Here is a 20,012-nt window from a genome sequence, read left to right as displayed (position 1 = left end):
AATCATCCGGTACTACTCCAGTTGACAGTGAAAACGCAAAGATCATCGCCAAAGGCGCAGCAATCTCTTCCCTCGCTTCCCGTAATATCCTTGGGTATATCCCGTCTGGCCCCGGGGACTTATCTGTCCTCATATCATTCAAAATTTCCAGCACATCCTCCCTCTTAACCTCAAACACTTTGAGCACATCAGCCTGTTCCACGCTGTCCTCACAAACGACCAGGTCCCTCTCACTAGTGAATACTGAAGCAAAGTATTCATTTAGGACCTCCCCTACCACCTCCGACTCCAGGCACAAGTTCCCTCCACTATCCCTGATCGGCCCTACCCTCACTCTGGCCATCCTCTTGTTCCTCACATAAGTGTAGAACGCCTTGGGATTTTCCTTAATCCGACCCGCCAAGACTTTTTCATGTCCCCTTCCAGCTCTCCTAAGTCCATTCTTCAGTTCCTTCCTGGCTACCTTGTAACCCTCTAGAGCCCTGTCTGATCCTTGCTTCCTCAACCTTAGTAAGCTCCCTTCTTCCTCTTGACTAGCTGTTCCACATCTCTTGTCATCCAAGGTTCCTTCACCCTACTATCCCTTCCCTGCCTCATCGGGACAAACCTATCCAGCAGTCGCAGCAAGTGCTCCCTAAACAACCTCCACATTTCTGTCGTGCATTTCCCCGAGAACATCTGTTCCCAATTTATGCTCCCCAGTTCCTGCCTAACAGCATTGTAATTCCCCCTCCCCCAATTAAATATTTTCCCATCCCGTCTGCTCCTGTCCCTCTCCATGACGATAGTTAGGTAGAAAGTTAAAAAACAGGACCTCTAGGGTTGTAATCTTGGGATTACTCCCTGTGCCACATGCCAGTGAGGCTAGAAATAGAAAGATAGTGCAGCTAAACACATGGCTGAACAGCTGGTGTAGAAGGGAGGGTTTCAGATATCTGGACCATTGGGATCTCTTCAGGGACAGATGGGACCTGTACAAGGACGGGTTGCATCTAAACTGGAGGGGCATAAATATCCTGGCTGCGAGGTTTGCTAGCGTCACTCGGGAGGGTTTAAACTAGTTTGGCAGGGGGGCGGGAACCAGAGCAGTAGGACAGCAAGTGAAATAAATGAAGGGGAACTAGTAAATAAGGCCAGTAAGACTACGAGGAAGAGCAGGCAGGGAGATGTTGCGGAGAACAGCGGGACTGGTGGTCTGAAGTGCATTTGTTTCAATGCAAGAAGTATAACAAGTAAGGCAGATGAACTTGGATTAGTACTTGGAACTATGATGTTATTGCTATTACAGAGACTTGGTTGAGGGAAGGACAGGATTGGCAGCTAAATGTTCCAGTATTTAGAAGCTTCAGGCGGGTTAGAGGGGGATGTAAAAGGGGTGGGGGAGTTGCATTACTGGTTAAGGAGAATATCACAGCTGTACTGCGGGAGGACACCTCGGAGGGGTCATGCAGCGAGGCAATATGGGTGAAGCTCAGGAATAGGAAGGGTGCAGTCACGATGCTGGGGGTTTACTACAGGCCTCCCAACAGCCAGCGGGAGGTAGAGGAGCAGATATGTAGACAGATTTTGGAAAGATGTAAAGGTAACAGGGTTGTGGTGGTGGGTGATTTTAACTTCCCCTATATTGACTGGGACTCACTTAGTGCTAGGGGCTTGGATGGGGCAGAATTTGTAAGGAGCATCCAGGAGGGCTTCTTGAAACAATACGCAGATAGTCCAACTAGGGATGGGGCAGTACTGGACCTGGTATTGGGGAATGAGCCCAGCCAGGTGGTCGAAGTTTCAGTAGGGGAGCATTTCGGGAACAGTGACCATAATTCCATATGTTTTAAGGTACTTGTGGATAAGGATAAGAGTAGCCCTCGCGTAAAGGTGCTAAATTGGGGGAAGGCTAATTAGAACAATATTAGGCAGGAACTGAAGAATTTAGATTGGGGGCAGCTGTTTGAGGGTAAATCAACATCTGACATGTGGGAGTCTTTCAAACGTCAGTTGAGTAGAATCCAGGACCAGCATGTTCCTGTGAGGAAGAAGGATAAGTTTGGCAAGTTTCGGGAACCTTGGATAACGCGGATATTGTGAGCCTCGTCAAAAAGAAAAAGGAAGCATTCGTAAGGGCTGGAAGGCTAGGAACAGACGAATCCCTTGAGGAGTATAAAGAAAGTAGGAAGGAACTTAAGCAAGGAGTCAGGAGGGCTAAAAGGGGTTATGAGAAGTCATTGGCAAACAGGATTAAGGAAAATCCCAAGGCTTTTTATACGTATATAAAGAGCAAGAGGGTAACCAGGGAAAGGGTTGGCCCACTCAAGGACAGAGAAGGGAATCTGTGTGTGGAGCCAGAGGAAATGGGCGAGGTACTAAATGAGTACTTTGCATCAGTATTCACCAAGGAGAAGGACTTGGTGGAGCATGAGCCTAGGGAAGGGAGTGTCGATAGTCTCAGTCATCTCATTATCAAAAAGGTGGTGGTGTTGGGTGTCTTGCAAAGCATTAAGGTAGATAAGTCCCCAGGGCCTGATGGGATCTACCCCAGAATACTGAGGGAGGCAAGGGAAGAAATTGCTGGGGCCTTGACAGAAATATTTGCATCCTCATTGGCTACAGGTGAGGTCCCAGAGGACTGGAGAATAGCCAATGTTGTTCCTTTGTTTAAGAAGGGTAGCAAGGATAATCCAGGAAATTATAGGCCGGCGAGCCTTACCTCAGTGGTCGGGAAATTATTAGAGAGGATTCTTCAGGACAAGATTTACTCCCATTTGGAAACAAATGGACTTATAGCGAGAGGCAGCATGGTTTTGTGAAGTGGAGGTCGTGTCTCACTAATTTGATGGAGTTTTTTGAGAAAGTGACAAAGATGATTGATGAAGGAAGGGCAGTGGATGTCATCCATATGGACTTCAGTAAAGCCTTTGACAAGGTCCCTCATGGCAGACTGATACAAAAGGTTAATTCACATGGGATCAGAGGGGAGCTGGCAAGATGGATACAGAACTGGCTCGGTCATAGAAGACAGAGGGTAGCAGTGGAAGGGTGCTTTTCTGAATGGAGGGATGTGACTAGTGGTGTTCCGCAGGGATCAGTGCTGGGACCTTTGCTGTTTGTAGTATATATAAATGATTTGGAGGAAAATGTAGCTGGTGTAATTAGTAAGTTTGCGGACGACACAAAGGTAGGTGGAGTTGCGGACAGTGATGAGGATTGTCAGAGGATACAGCAGGATATAGATCGGTTCGAGACTTGGGCGGAGAAATGGCAGATGGAGTTTAATTCAGACAAATGTGAAGTAATGTATTTTGGAAGGTCTAATGCAGGTGGGAAGTATGCAGTAAATGGCAGAACCTTTAGGACTATTGACAGGCAGAGAGATCTGGGCGTACAGATCCACAGGTCACAAAGTGGCAACGCAGGTGGATAAGGTAGTCAAGAAGGCATACGGCATGCTTGCCTTCATCGGTCGGGGCACAGAGTATAAAAATAGGCAAGTCATGCTGCAGCTGCACAGAACCTTAGTTAGGCCACACTTAGAATATTGCATGCAATTCTGGTCGCCACACTACCAGAAGGACATGGAGGCTTTGGAGAGGGTACAGAAGAGGTTTACCAGGATGTTGCCTGGTCTTGAGGGCATTAGCATTGAGGAGAGGTTAGATAAACTCGGATTGTTTTAACTGGAACGATGGAGGTGGAGGGGCGACATGATAGAGGTTTACAAAGTTATAAGCGGCATGGACAGAGTGGATAGTCAGAAGCTTTTTCCCAGGGTGGAAGAGTCAGTTACTAGGGGACATAGATTTAAGGTGAGAGGGGCAAAGTTTAGAGGGGATGTGCGAGGCAAGTTCTTTACACAGAGGGTGGTGAGTGCCAGGAACTTGTTTCCGGGGGAGGTGGTGGAAGCAGGTACCATAGAGACGTTTAAGAGGCATCTTGACAAATACATGAATAGGATGGGAATAGAGGGATACGGACCCCGGAAGTGCAGAAGGTTTTAGTTTAGGCAGGCATCAAGATCGGCGCAGGCTTGGAGGGCCGAATGGCCTGTTCCTGTGCTGTCCTGTTCTTTGTTCTTTGTCTATCACTATCCTTGATACAGTTCACAATACTCCCAAGTTTTGCGTCACCGCAAATTGTAAAGTGTCCTGCACACACATTAGGTCATTAATATAGATCATAAAAGCAGTGGGCCGAATACCAACCCATGGGGAACCCCACTATACACGTTCCTCCAGTCCAAAAAAAAAACTAACATTCAACACTCCTCTATTTCCTGTCACTCAGCCAACTTCATATCCATGCTGCCACTGTCCCTTTTATATGGGCTTCAAATCTGCTGACAAGCCTGGTATGTGGCAATTTATCAAATGCCTTTTTAAAGTCCATGTACACCACATCAACCCTCTGTTAACTCATCAAAAAACTCAAGCATTTTGAACACAATTTGCCCTTAAATTCATGCTGGCTTTCCTTAATTAATCCACATTTGTTATTATCCTGGATTGTTGTTTCCAAAAGCTTTACCAATACCGAGGTTAAACTGACTGACCTGCAAATGCTGGGTTTATCCTTACACTGTTGTTTGAACAGTGGTGTATTATTTGCAAATCTCGTGTCCTCTGGCACCACCCCTGTATCTAAAGGAGGAGTGGAAGATTGTGGCCAATGCCTCTGAAATTTCCACCCTTACATCCCTCGGTACCCTTGGATCCATTTGATCTGGTCCTGGTGACTTGTCAACTATAAGTGCAGCCAGCTTTTCTAATACTTAATCAATTTTTTAGCCCACTCAGTGCCTCAACTACCACCTCTTTCACTGTGACTTGGGCAGCATCTTCTTCCTTGGTAAAGACAGATGCAAAGTAGTTATTTAGTACCTCAGCCACGCCCGCTGCCTCAATGTGTCAATCCATCCTCAAGAAGCCCTACTCTTTTTACAACCATTTTACGATTTATATGCCGATAGAAGACTTTTGGATTCCCTTTTATGTTAGTTGCCAGTTTCTTCTCCTACTCGCTCTCGGCTTCTCATTTTTATTTCCCTTCTGAACTATCTATACTCAATCTCAATTGCATTATCCACATGACATTTGTCATATGAGCCTGCTATACTCTCAGCACTACATGAACTGCTATGCCTGTGCTGGGACGAGGGAGCAGTACCCCAGGACATGCGCGATGCCAACATCATCACCCTCTATAAAAACAAAGGTGACCGCGGTGACTGCAACAACTACCGTGGAATCTCCTTGCTCAGCATCGTGGGGAAAGTCTTTGCTCGAGTCGCTCTGAACAGGCTCCAGAAGCTGGCCAAGCGCGTCTACCCTGAGGCACAGTGTGGCTTTCGTGCAGAGAGATCGACCATTGACATGCTGTTCTCCCTTCGTCAGATACAGGAGAAATGCCGTGAACAACAGATGCCCCTCTACATTGCTTTCATTGATCTCACCAAAGCCTTTGACCTCGTCAGCAGACGTGGTCTCTTCAGACTACTAGAAAAGATTGGGTGTCCACCAAAGCTACTAAGTATCATCACCTCATTCCATGACAATATGAAAGGCACAATTCAACATGGTGGCTCCTCATCAGAGCCCTTTCCTATCCTGAGTGGTGTGAAACAGGGCTGCGTTCTCGCACCCACACTTTTTGGGATTTTCTTCTCCCTGCTGCTCTCACATGCGTTCAAATCCTCTGAAGAAGGAATTTTCCTCCACACAAGATCAGGGGGCAGGTTGTTCAACCTTGCCCGTCTAAGAGCGAAGTCCAAAGTACGGAAAGTCCTCATCAGAGAACTCCTCTTTGCTGACGATGCTGCTTTAACATCTCACACTGAAGAGTGCCTGCAGAGTCTCATCGACAGGTTTGCATCTGCCTGCAATGAATTTGGCCTAACCATCAGCCTCAAGAAAACGAACATCATGGGGCAGGATGTCAGAAATGCTCCATCCATCAATATTGGTGACCACGCTCTGGAAGTGGTTCAAGAGTTCACCTACCTAGGCTCAACAATCACCAGTAACCTGTCTCTAGATGCAGAAATCAACAAGCGCATGGGTAAGGCTTCCACTGCTATGTCCAGACTGGCCAAGAGAGTGTGGGAAAATGGCGCACTGACACGGAACACAAAAGTCCGAGTGCATCAGGCCTGTGTCCTCAGTACCTTGCTCTACGGCAGCGAGGCCTGGACAACGTATGCCAGCCAAGAGCGACGTCTCAATTCATTCCATCTTCGCTGCCTTCGGAGAATACTTGGCATCAGGTGGCAGGACTATATCTCCAACACAGAAGTCCTTGAAGCGGCCAACACCCCCAGCTTATACACACTACTGAGTCAGCGGCGCTTGAGATGGCTTGGCCATGTGAGCCGCATGGAAGATGGCAGGATCCCCAAAGACACATTGTACAGCGAGCTCGACACTGGTATCAGACCCACCGGCCGTCCATGTCTCCGTTATAAAGACGTCTGCAAACGCGACATGAAATCGTGTGACATTGATCACAAGTCGTGGGAGTCAGTTGCCAGCATTCGCCAGAGCTGGCGGGCAGCCATAAAGACAGGGCTAAATTGTGGCGAGTCGAAGAGACTTAGTAATTGGCAGGAAAAAAGACAGAGGCGCAAGGGGAGAGCCAACTGTGCAACAGCCCCGACAAACAAATTTCTCTGCAGCACCTGTGGAAGAGCCTGTCACTCCAGAATTGGCCTTTATAGCTACTCCAGGCGCTGCTTCACAAACCACTGACCACCTCCAGGCACGTATCCATTGTCTCTCGAGATAAGGAGCCCCAAAAGAAAAAAAGAACCCTTTCTCTGCTTCATCTTACTCTGTCACTATCATCCAGAAAGTTCTGGCTTTGTTTATCCTTCAACTGAAGGCAGCCCATTATTTGGTTCCAGTTTTGCCTGCCAATTTGATACCCATTTACCTGGGCCACATCTATTCTCACCCCATTGAAATTGACCTTTCCTTAATTAAGTATTTTTACTCTGGATTGCTCTTCGTCCTTTTCCATAGCTAACCTAAACTTATGAGCACTGCCCCCAAAATGTTCCCCTCCTGGCACTGATCCACCTCATTCCCCAGAACAAGATCCAGCAATGCCTCCATCGTTGGGCTGGAAATATACTGATCTAGAAACTTCTCCTGAGCACACTTAAAAGCTCTCCACCCCTCTCTGCCCTTTACAATATTACTATCCAAGTCTATATTAGAATAAAATCCCCCAGTATCACTACTCTAATTCTTGCACCTCTGATTTCCTTGCAAATTTGTTACTCTATCTTTCCCACTAGTTGGTGGCCTATATAATACACGTAGTGTAATGGAACCCCTACTGTTTCTTAGTGCTAATCAAATAGATTCTGTCCTTGACCCCTCTCAGACATCCTCTCTCCAGCAGTGTAATATTTTTCTTAATCAATATGGTCAACCCTGCACCCTATCTTTCCTGAACCCCTTGTAACCAGGAATACTTAGTACTTAGTCCTGCCCATTTTTGAGCCAAGTTTTGAATGGCTTGCTAGGCCATTTCAATGGGCAGTTCAGTCAACCACATTGCTGTGGGTCTGAAGTCGTATGTAGGCCAGACCAAGTAAGGATGGCAGATTTCCTTCCCTAAAGGATATTGGTGAACCAGATGGTGTTTATAATAATCAATGATAGTTTCATGGCACCATTACTGAGACTAGCTTTCAATTCAAGATCTTTATCTGTCAGTTGAATTCATTGAATTTAAATTCCATCAACTGCTCTGGGGGGATTTAAACCAGTGGCCCCAGAGCATTAGCCTGGGCCTCTTAATTACTAGTCCACTGACATTACCACAAAATCACTGTCTCCCTGTGCCATGGACTTGGCTCTGGCTGTACTCCCCAGTGGAACTACCACTCATCAGCACTTGGAGACGGGATGTACTCTGGGGACACCTGTAATATCTGCCTAATCCTCCCTGACTGCGTGGTGGTGACCCATTCCCTCTCTGCTTGCTTATCCTTAAGCTGTTAGGTGACTACATCTAGAAATGGGTTATCCATGAAACTTTCATGCTCAGAGGTGCACTGCAGTGATGTCAGCTGCCACTCAAGCTCCTCCAGCTGACTATACTTCCTGCACAGGTGGTTGTCCAAGAGTTCCCACATGCAACAGGATGTGTATTCCACAGGACTGAGATTCCCAGTCATGAGTCTTCTTATTAGACTATTAACTGACTTACAAGAAATAAACAGAAGACTTAAACAAATAAAGACTCACCAATCAGCTGCTTCTTTTGTGCTCGAATCATAGAATGGTTACAGCACAGAAGGTGGCCATTTGGCCCAGTGTGTCCATACTGGTTTTCTGTAAAAACAATTAAGCTAGTTCCCACTCCCATCTTATCCCCCTAGCCCTGCAAATCTGGACTCTTTAGCTAATTTTCCAATTTCCTTTTGAAAGCCATAATTAAATCTGCCTCCACCACACTCTCAGGCAGTGTATTCTAGGTGCTAACCACTTGCTGCGTAAATCGGTGTCCTCTGGTTCTTGATCCTTCCATCAATTGGAACAGTTTCGCCTCATCTACTCTGTTCAGACGCCCCAGGATTTTGAACACCTCTACCAAATCTCCCCTCAACGTTCTCTTCTCCAAGGAGAACAATCCCAGCTTCTCCAATCTATTGTCATAACTGAAGTGCCTCATCCCTAGAACAATTCTTGTAAATCTTTACCCTGCCCCCTCTAACGCTTTCACAACCTTCCTAATGTGCAGCACCCAGAATTGGACACAATACTCCACTTGAGGCCAAACAAGTGTTTGAGATGGTTCACCGTAGCTTCTTCGCTTTTATACTCAGTGCCCCTATTTATAAAGCCCCAAATCCCCATGCCTTCTCAACTGCTTTCTCATATACCTTAGTTCCTTCTGCTCCTGCACACATTTTAGAATTTTAAAAATATATTGTCTTTCCTCATTCTTCCTACCAAAATGTATTGCTTCACACTTTTCTGCATTAAATTTCATTTGCCACCTATTCACTCATTCCTGATGTCACTTTTTTAATAGGGAATTAACAAATCTTTCATTTAACTCTTATTGTCCATATACTTCAGATTTTAATTACTATCTCTTGATATTTAACTTTATCCCTAGATCTGATCAATTGAACACTAATTATGAGAATTTATCAAATTGGCTTTTGTTGTTATACTAAAACATCTAATCTTACTTTGTTAATTGTGTTAATTTAATTTGAATCAAAAGCTTACCAATAACTCACCCCATGTGACTCATCTTGTGATGTCACTTCACTATTTTCTTTCCCTCCCATTTGATTCAGACGAAAAGCCCGATCACTTAACAGTGCTGCTCCACACCTAGCCTCGCCTTAATTGGCAAGCTTTTTCAGTGTTATTGCAGCTAGACATTAAGGCAAGTAGTGAGTATTGTATCACACACCTGACTTGTATCTTGTAGATTGTGGACAGGCTTCTGGGGAGTCTGGTGGTGAGTTACTCGCCACAAAATTCCCAGTCTCTGACCTGCTCTTGCGGCCACAGTACTTATATAGCTGGTCCAGTTAAGTTTCTGGTCATGGCAACCCCCAGGATGTTGATGGTGGGGGAATTCAGAAATGATAATATCACTGAATGTCAAGGGGAGATGGTTAGATGCTCTCTTGTTACTGATAGTCATTGCCTGGCAACGTGTGTGGCACAAATATAACTTGCCACTTATCAACCCAAGCCCGAATATAGTCCAGGTCTCGCTCCATGAGCGCACAGACTGTTTCAGTATCTGAGAAGTTGCAAATGGAACTGAATACTGTGCAGTCAAGATCCCCACTTCTGATCTTATGTTAGAGGGAAAGTCATTGATGAAGCAGCTGAAGATTGTTGTACCTAGGACACAACCCCGAAGAACTCCTACAGTGATCTTCTCAGGCTGAAATGATTGGCCTCTAGCAACAACAGCCATCTTCCTTTGTGCTAGTTATGAATCCAATCAGTGAAGAGTTTTACCCGATTCCCATTGAATTCAATTTTGTTCGGTTCCTTGATGCTGCACTTGGTCACATGCTGCTTTGATGTCAAGGGCAATCACTCTCACTTCTTGAATCCAGCTCTTTGATCCATGTTTGGACCGAGTGTAATGAGGCTTGGAGCCAAGTGGCACTGAATGCGAGTTAAGCAAAGGAGCTTGCATATTCATTTACAATATTTCAAACGTTTGTCACAGGTGCTTTAAAAATTAAGACTTAGTTTCAGAAAGACATCTATTCTTCCTCTTTTGATAATGAAATGTTATAAAATATTTGAATTATTCAATAATGCAGAAAGTGGGCATTTAGCAATCAAAAATTCATATCATTTGAAAGTTTACGGACTTTTGGTTAAAGTTAGCTATAATGCAATAAAAAATACAACATGCAGAAAAACAATTACATACTCTGGCTGCAAATACCTTATTTGTTTTTTTGTTGGTATCATCAGTCAAACTATCCAACCCAGGAGAAAACTCTGCAAAAGCAAGCAATAAATTTAAGCAAACAAAAATATTTTAATAAGATTAAAGTATTTTTAATTCATTTGCAGGATGTGGCCATTGCCTACAAGGCTGGTCTTTATTTGAGGTGCTGATGCCTGTGTGGTGAAGGTGCTCCACAGTGCCATTAGGTACTGAAGCAGCCCCATACAACCGAGTGGCTTGGCAGGACACTTCAAAGGGCAGTGAAAAGCCAGCCATGTTGGTTTGGGACTGGAGTCATATCCTGCAAGAATGACAGCTTTCCTTCACCAAAAGACATTTGTGAATCAGTTATTTTTTTCCTGATATTGTTTTTATTTCCAGATTTTTTTTTTAAAAACTGAATTCAAAATCTCAAACCATCATGCTGAGACTTGCATTTTCTGGATTAGCTGTCAAGGCCTTTGGCTTATTATTCCACAAGCATAACCACTATGCTACTGTACCCTAGTTACCATGAATTTAACGTTTCAGTAGCATGGCTGTAAATGCATTGGTTGGAGAGTCTAGGACTAGGGAGAACTGTTTAAAAAACTAAAGCTGGACTTTTCAGGAGTGAAATTAGTGAACAGTTCTGCAGACAAAGGGTGGCAGAAGTCTGCAGCTCCCTTCTACAAAGTCACTGATGCTAGATCAATTGTTCATTTTAAATCTGAAATTGATAGATTTTTGTTTGCCAAAGGAATATGGGGCAAAGGCAGGTACATGAAGTTAGGTCGCAAATCAGTCATGATCTCACCAAATGGCAAAACAGGCTTGAGGGATTAAATGGCCTACTCCTGTTTCTATGATGTGACAGCGCTGAAAAGGTGTCAGTAGAAACCTTGGAAGGCTAAGATGGCTGATTTAGCTACAGCAGCAAGAACACTACAGGGGCCTCAATAGGACAGGACATGGACACAGATGCAAGATTTCTAATATGTTATACAGATCTATCCTTAAAAATTGTGAAAACATATAAATTTTCAATAGCTGGTGCCTCATCATTACTGCTGTAGATATAACTAATACTTTGGGATACATTACATGAGCAATGATACATGACAGGTGGCGTGGGAAGTGTAGCACGCTTGGGAAGAAAAGGTGACTTTGGTCCTATGGTTCCCAAAGCTTTCACCATTAGATGTTTTCCTCACCTCATGTTTATGTCTGTTGCAGATTAATTGAGAGCAGTTCATTGCCATGGTTAATCAACAACTCCACTATTGTGTCATATGACAACCAGGCATACTAAATAGAACTTGGTCTATTTTCATGAACTAATTCCTACAGTCATATGACTTTGTATTGCATATTTATAGCTAATGTAGGTCAACGTAAAATCAAACTCTAAATGTCTCATATTTGAAACAACTTTTTCTGCACTGGACAATTTTATACACAAAAATATCCTAATTGTTTAATTAAATCATTTAATCGTTTAATTAAGTCAATGCCAGAGACAGATGATTTACTACTCCGTGCTTGCAAACTGGCACAGTAAATGATGTGGATTCAAGTTATACATATTCTTGTCAACTTGCAAGTATGCACTGCCAACATGTAATACATTGATTAAGAGTTAATTTGAACTTTATTAACAACTCCATTTCTTCCCTTAAATTAATAAACCAAATGTGGAGACTACGGTGAGGTCAAATTCAATAATTCAACCCACTGTTTATTGTCAAGAAAATTTACCAATATTTTATCAAATTAAATTTGAGGGTTGACTATTGAAATATTCAGAATGGCTGCACAGACATACCATCCAATTTTCCAATCGGCAATAATCCAAATTTGGCATCTTGTCTATTGTTGTTTTGCCCTGTTAATGCCTGTTGGAGATTTACTTCTGAGGGAGAAGAAACAAATTCATCCAAGTGCTTTTCCATCACATCAGAAATACAATGAGCATCAATGAAGTCATCAACATTTTCTCTGTGTAAAAAAAAAGAAAGAATTGTAATGGTAGAAATCCATTCATCAGTTTGGGGGTATTTTAAAATGTGCATCATTCATATTGTAAAATGAACTAAATATTGACCATCATAGGTTTAATAATGGTCTAACTCTGCTACAATCAAAATTTTAAAACTCTTTCCCCCAATGTTTCCTCCACACTTGACTATTCTCAAATGTGTCAGGCAAAGCACCTAGCATGGCTAACATCTATGATACTCTTCAGCTAGCACTAATAAATGTATTTGGATGCTCGTGGGGGATTGCCATGCCCGATGGTGAAACACATCCCTCTGTTTATGATTTAGTAACAAAGCCACTGAAGGCAGCCTTAGAGATGGTAATGTTAGGTGCAATACAAAAAACTCTGACTACTTTAATGAATGGATTTTTCTGTCGCTACAGTTCACTAGGATAATATTCTGGTTTCTGTTAGATATTTCTACAAAGTAAGTGAATATAGATTTCTACCTGGCAACTGAGTTAATCAAGTTTTGATTATGCGCAAAAAATAGAATTTACTAAGTTAATTGTTTCATGACCAATACATTTTATTTAAGTTTCTGAACCATAAGAAGTTTCCATTCTTGCTCCACAAACATCGCCTTTGAACACTGCAAAATAGCATCTAATTTACACAGTTCAAGAAATTTATTTGTAAAAGTCTTTGTTCTGATGCATCTTAGAAATCATATAAAGTTTGACAACACAGAAGGAGCCCATTCAGCCCATTGTGTCCGTGCATATCAACAAAGAACTACCTAGCTTAATCCCACCTTCCTGCACTAGGTTCGTAGTCCTGCAGGTCATAGCTTTTCAAGTAGACATCCAAGTAATTTTCAAATGTGTTGAGAGTTTCTGCCTCTTTCAGGCAGTAACTTCCACGTTCCCACCACCCTCGGTGAAAAAAATGTTACCTTATCTCCCCTCGAATCTTTTTACCAATTTCTTTAAACCTATGCCTGCTGGTTTTTTGACCTCTCTGCTAAGGTCAATAGGCTAACTCCTCAATTAATATTTATATATTTAGAGATACAGCACTGAAAAGGACCTTCGGCCCACCGAGTCTATGCTGACCATCATCCACCCATTTATACTAATCCTACATTAATCCCATATTCCTACCACATCCCCATCTTCCCTCAATTCCCCTACCACCTACCTACAACTAGGGGTAATTTATAATGGCCAATTTACTTATCAACCTGCAAGTCTTTGGCTGTGGGAGGAAACCGGAGCACCCGGCAAAAACCCACGCAGTCACAGGGAGAACCTGCCAACTCCGCACAGGCAGTACCCAGAATCGAACTCGGGTCGCTGGAGCTGTGAGGCTTCGGTGCTAACCACTGCGCCCTTCAGCCTCCTCTTTTCCAAGGAAAAGAGATTCAACCTATCCAGCCTTTCCTCAGTAAAATTTTCCAGACCTGGCAACATCCTGGTGAATCTCCTCTGCACCCTCTCCAGTGCAACCACATCTTTCCTATAACGTGACGACCAGAACTGTACACAGTACTCAAGTTGTGGTCTAAGAGGGGAGATGGTGGCATAGCGGTAATGTCACTGAACTAGCAATCAGAGGCCCAGGCTAAAGCATCAGGATTTGTTACATAATAGACTTGGAAGCAAAACTGAACCCAAGGGATTAAAAAGGTCAATGGCAGTGTGGATCGAAGGTAAGATAGAGAACAGACAGGAAACCGTTCAATCTGCGCCACCTTCAATCCAAATCCAAAATCGCTCCAACCTCAGTCAGTCATCGAGCTTCAAGTATGCAGTTGATTTTTGCATGCGCGCTCACTCTGAAATGGAGTTCCAGATCACGGTCATCTTCTCCAAAGCATGAGAAAATGGTTCTTCACTCAACATTTGGAAAATGAGGACCCTCTTCCAACCAGCTACAACATCTCCCCCCGTCAATCAAGATCAACGGAGATCCTGGAAAGTGTCAGCCATTTTTCCTATCTTGGGATCCTCCTCTCAGAAAAGGCAGACATATACGACAAGGCTCATCGTCACCTCCAATGTGCCAGCTTAGCCTTCGGCCCACTGAGGGAGACAGAGTTTGCGGAACAGGATCTCAAACCCGAGAATAAGATCATGGTTTATTAGGCAGTGATCCCTGCGCTGAGATTCAGATAACCTACAGCAGGCACCTCAAGCACTGGAGAAGTACCAGAGGTGCCTCCACAAGATCCTTCAAATCCAGCGGTAAAGGCGATAAAACAGCAGCGTCCGCTCCCAAGCCAACCTGCCCAGTATCAGTTCTGCTGGGCAGGACATGTCATTCGCATGCCTGACACCAGACCCCCAAAGTAGCTGTTCTACTCAGAAGTTGGTCGCTGCAGGCAACTCCCAGGAGGACAGCGGAAACGCTTTAGAGAAATTCTCAAAGCATCCTTGAAGAGATCAAACATCCCCAACGACTCATGAAAGTCTCTGGCTCGTGACCATCCTAGATGAAGAAAGCTCATTCAAGAAGACATCGTACACCAAGAGACGGCATTGAGAACATGTGAAGGCCAAGTCGAGGCATCGGAGGGAGCACACAAACCTCCAAACTAATCATTTAACTCTTGAAACATCACCTGCCCCTCAGGTGGCAGAGTTTGCAGATCACGCATTGGACATCAGCCATCTCAGAACCCATCGAACAGAGTGGAAGGAAGTCATCCTCAATACCGAGGGATTGCCCAAGAGAAAGATTCGAAACATGCTAAGAGACAGCAGAGAGTAGTGGTTGTTTATCAGACTGGTGGAAAATATACAGTGGTGTTGCCCAGGTTTTGGTATTTGGACCACTGGTCTTTTTGATATATATTACAATCTAGGCTTGGGAGGCCACTGGACCCATTGAGTCCATGCCGACTGTGTCAAGCAATCCAATCAATCCCATTCTCCAGCTCAAAACAAGTTGCCCTGCAAGTTTATTTCCTTCAAGTATCCATCCAATTTCCTTTTGAAATCACTGATCGTCTCCGCTTCCACCACCCTCATAGGCATTGACTTAGTCGTGACCACCCGTTACATAAAAAAATTGTTCCTCACATTCGCCCTGCATCTCCAGCTCAAAACCTTAAATTGGTGTCCCCAGTCCTTGTACCATCTGATAATGGCAATAGCTTTTCTTCGTCTACCTTATCTAGAACCATTATAATCCTTGTACAACTTTGTCAAATCTCTCAATTTCCTTTGCTCCAAGGAGAACAACCTCAGCATATCCAACCTAACCTTACAACTGAAATTCTTCACCCCTAGAAGCATTCAGGTAAATCTCCTCTGCTCCCTGTCAAGGACCCTCACAGCCTCCCTAAAATATGGTGACCAGAACTGGGCACAATACTCCAGTTGTGATCTAACCAAAGCTTTACAGGTTCAGCATAACTTGCTTGCTTTTCTACTCATCACCTCTATTTATGAAGCCTAAGATCCCATGTGCTTTGCTAACCACTCTCTCAATATGTCCTGTCACCTTCAAAGATCGATGCACATGAACCCCCAGGTCCCTCCGTCCCTGTACTCTTTAGACCTGCGCTATTTTAGTCTATTGTAGCTCCCTATTCCTTCTGCCAAAATGCATTACCTCACTTGTCTACATTAAATTCCATCTGTCACTTGTAATCCCATTCTGTCGTCTATGTCCTGTTGCAGTCGATTTATATCATCCTCACTGTCTGTCACACTACCAAGTTTGGAATTATGATCCCCGTGGAGACCACCAACAAACCAAAAGAACTGAATCCACCGACAGACCCCAATTTAGGAAACAAAAACCAAACGGACAAAATTTCACTTTTATAAATTTTAATTTTAACATTCAAACCAAAAGCAATATAATTTAAATATGAAGTAACTGTTAAATCACAGCTGATACGTATCTTAAAGGTTGCACATCAACTATCAGATGTAACAAATGATATCGCTCACTAGTCCTTTGACAGTACTTTCAGCAAGATGGCCAACAGTCCCAAAGTCCATCAGGTCACTAAACGTTTCAAGTAGACCTCCAGATCCCATCTTCCCAAGATGCAAACGACGGTTTCCACTCCACGGCAGTTTCTCTGAAATCTGAACCCCACCGATATGTTCTCCACCAAAACTGCACACCCTTCCAGAACTTCCATGGTTTTGCTCAACAGTCCCAGTGGTGTAGCTTCATCAGTCTCGCCTTATGCAAGTCTAAGGCACCGAAGACAGCTGCCCAAGTCGTATTTGCGAATGGTCAGTCATCAGAGCAGGCTTCTCTGCCTGCAGTCAAAGCAACTGCTTCAATTGGCTGCTTTGTTGTCTGTTTAGTCCAAGCAGCCTTTCCGGAAGTACCAAAACTCTGTTACTTGATTCGCCACAGCAGATCAGAAAACACGTTCCAAACTCAGTGGTTTGTCCATTAAGAAAGCCTTTAACCGTTGGACCATCTTTTCTTTATACACTTGTTCATTTACAGATCTTAGAGGCATTCTACTGTTCAACATGGCTCTTTCTCAGCCAAAACAACCATTCCAGCCTTTTGCTTTTTCAGTCTCTTTCAAACAACCACTTGCCAAAGTCTTCTTGTGAAACAGAAGGGTCACTGACCTGAAACCTTAACTCTACTTCTCGCTCCACAGATGCTGCCAGACTTGCTGAATTTTTCCAGCACTTTGTTTTTATTTCAGATTTACAGCATCCGCAGTATTTTGCTTTTATTATATACCTGTTTCTGGTTGTTTGTTTAACTTGATTGTGACCTCAGAACATTAAGGCCTTTTTGTTTCGGTTTCAAATCAGGATTAGTCTCAAGAAAAACCCTTGGAATCCAAAGTTAAGGCACCCAACAAGTGAGCTGCACAGAATGCAGTCTGTATACAAAGACATCATCACAGGTATCAACAGCAAATTTTGATATTTTACTCTGTATTCCAATATCTAAGTCACTTATATACATCAGAAAAAAAATCATTGGTCCTAGCACTGAACCTTGGAGAACACAACTGTCCATCATCCTCCAGTCTGAAAAAACACAATTCACTGTGACTTCTTGTTTTCTGTCCATAAGCCAATCTTTTTATCCAAGTTGACACTGACCCTCCTATTCCATGACCCTCAATTTTGTTAACAAGCCTTTTATGTAGTATCTTGTCAAAAACTTTCTTAAAATCCTTACAAAAAACATCCATTGTTCTCCCTTCATCAAAAATTCAATGAGTCAAGTACCATCTGCCTTTTACAAATTAGTGCTGGGTCTATTTAATTAACTTAAACCTCTCCAAGTGCCTGTTGATTTTTCCTCCCTGATATAGGGTATATATTTAAAATCTGCAGACAATATAAAAACTTTGAAATGTAGTACACAGCGAGGAGGACAGTAACAGACTTGAGGAGGACACAGACCGGTGAAATCAGCAGACACAAGGCAGCTGAAATTTAATGCAGGGAAGTGTAAAGTCTGTGGCCCACTGCACTTTTAATCTAACTACAAATTATATGCTTATAGAGAACAGTTTTTAAGTTGTCAGTTTTTCTGAGGCATTTAGCTTTTCCTAGCTTTAGAGGTTGACCTACTTTGGCTCCTGGTTAACCAAGGTGCTGATTTTAGAGTTCTCATCCTTGTTTTCAAATCCTTCTGTGGCCTTGACCCTCTTTAGCTCTAATCTCCTCCAGCCATACAATCCTCCAAGCAACCTGCACTCCTACAATTCTGGCCTCTTGAACATCCCTGGTTTTAAATCAACCCACTATTAGCAGCCATGCCTTCAGCTGCCAAGGCCCTAAGCTCTACAATTTCCTCCATAAATTTTGCTTTCCTCCTTGAAGACACCCCTTAAAACCTACCTCTTCGACCGTCATCGAACCTAATATCTCCTTTTGCTGTAATTCAAGTTTTCAGAACATGGGAATGACCAGATACTTACAGCTCATCTTTAAAACTAAGGGCAAATTTTTTACAGGTTTCAGAGTTTGAAACATTAGGTGGCTGTGCGTCCACGATGGAAAGTCTTCCTTCTTCCAAGTATGAAGTTTGAGTATCTGGAATTCTGCAATATATTTGAATTCATATTAAATTTACATACAAATAGATACACATTTGGTTTAAGAGCAATAATGCTGTTAGCTCAAGATCTCAGAAAGTAGGTAAAACTAATGATTTGAGACACACAACCTTCAGACTGAATTGCACTTATAGCATTTAACGTTAATGGCTCCAAAAGGGGTTGCCTTAATATAAATGGTATTCATGTAGCATTGACTCAAAGACTAAGATTCTATTGTGTCAATACGGAATATTTAGTACTGATCAGTTTAAAACAGAGTCTCACTCTCTAAACTTTAAGACAATCTGTTAGTAGAACACTGTTCCCATACAAATCTCATACATCTACTCGATAATGTCAAAGTTCAAATACGTGTGCCAGCTGGAAGTCACTAATTTCTTAAATAATAACTCATATGGCTGGCTCACTCAAAGTTCTCAAAAGCAGGTCCTTCAGTAATGGCATCAGCATTTCCACTAAATAGATTTTCTATATTTTAAAAGGGAAACTTCAATCAGGTCATTTAGAATCCAAGAGATACAAATGTGCAGAGTTATACAAGACCTCACCTGTTGCCTGAATCCGATTTATTTTTAGCAACTGTTGACGCAGCTACAGGGAGTCCAAAATTTGAAGAAACAGTGACATTTTCCAGCGTTTCACTGCCATTGCCCCTCACAGACTGCAACAGAAAGCTTGGAAATGTTTCATCTTCCAGATTTCTAACACTTTCCATGATGTTATCGGCATCTGATCTTCACCTGCAAAAGACTGAAAAATGGAAAAACAAAATACACGACTGTCAGCTTGGTTCAGTTGCAACACTCTTGCCCAAGTCAGAACATCATGGATTTAAGCACCACGAAGGACTTGCGTACATAATCTAGGCCAACAGTTCAGGTCGTGCTGAGGAAATGCAATATTGCTAGAGGCGCTGTCTTTCAGAAAAGATGTACGTGCAGATAAATGGCTTTAGTTTAAGCGGACATAAAAGATTCCATACTACCAGCTGAAGATCAAGAACTGCTGTGTCCTTAGTCAATATCCTTCTTTTAACTAACAGCATTAAAAAACCTAGTCATTTATTTATTTACAGTTATTGGGATTTGGACAAGCTCAATTTGACTGCCATGCTTGCCTACATAACAGTGATTGTACTTAAAAGTAATGTATTGGTTGGGATTTTTTTTTTTTTTTGAGGGCGTGACAACACCTTACAAAGTCAATTCTCTTCTTATAACGCTGGCACTCTCCAGATACACTTACTTGTGCCTCGCATGGTGGACCATTGCCGCAAGTAAACAGATACTTATGAAGTGAAAACTTAACCCACACTTGACTAAACCACTTATATTCCTTTTAGGTTCACCGAAAAAAGCACGAGCCACCTTGCACACACTGATTCTGATACATGGACAGACGATGCATTTCACGCTACAAACTACATATTTGGTTTATTAAAACAGAAATAATCAAAGCAATAAAAAAAAATGTACAAAACCAGTTTGATAACAAAATACCTTGACATTTCAGTAACCTCTTTTAACTGGAAACACAGTATTGGGAAGTAAA

The 20,012-nt window shown here is 42.9% G+C and overlaps 1 protein-coding gene across 3 annotated transcripts in view; it reads right to left on the bottom strand.

The window, feature by feature from the left end:
* cep192 (centrosomal protein 192) overlaps positions 1-20,012 on the bottom strand; it is a 239,969-nt gene that overhangs the window by 208,466 nt on the left and 11,491 nt on the right. For all 3 annotated transcript variants that reach the window (XM_068031195.1, XM_068031194.1, XM_068031193.1), the window contains exons 2-5: positions 19,010-19,211; positions 18,321-18,443; positions 12,239-12,411; positions 10,429-10,484 (exon numbers count right to left, since the gene is read on the bottom strand). In XM_068031195.1, coding sequence (XP_067887296.1) covers positions 10,429-10,484; positions 12,239-12,411; positions 18,321-18,443; positions 19,010-19,176 — 519 coding nt within the window. In that variant the 5' untranslated portion in view covers positions 19,177-19,211. The remainder of the gene's footprint in view (positions 1-10,428; positions 10,485-12,238; positions 12,412-18,320; positions 18,444-19,009; positions 19,212-20,012) is intronic.

Source organism: Heterodontus francisci, chromosome 5 (genome assembly GCF_036365525.1).
Source record: "Heterodontus francisci isolate sHetFra1 chromosome 5, sHetFra1.hap1, whole genome shotgun sequence".
NCBI classification, from domain to species: Eukaryota; Metazoa; Chordata; class Chondrichthyes; order Heterodontiformes; family Heterodontidae; genus Heterodontus; species Heterodontus francisci.
The sequence above is the reverse complement of the archived record's forward strand: the minus strand, read 5'-3'. Positions and strand labels throughout refer to the sequence as shown.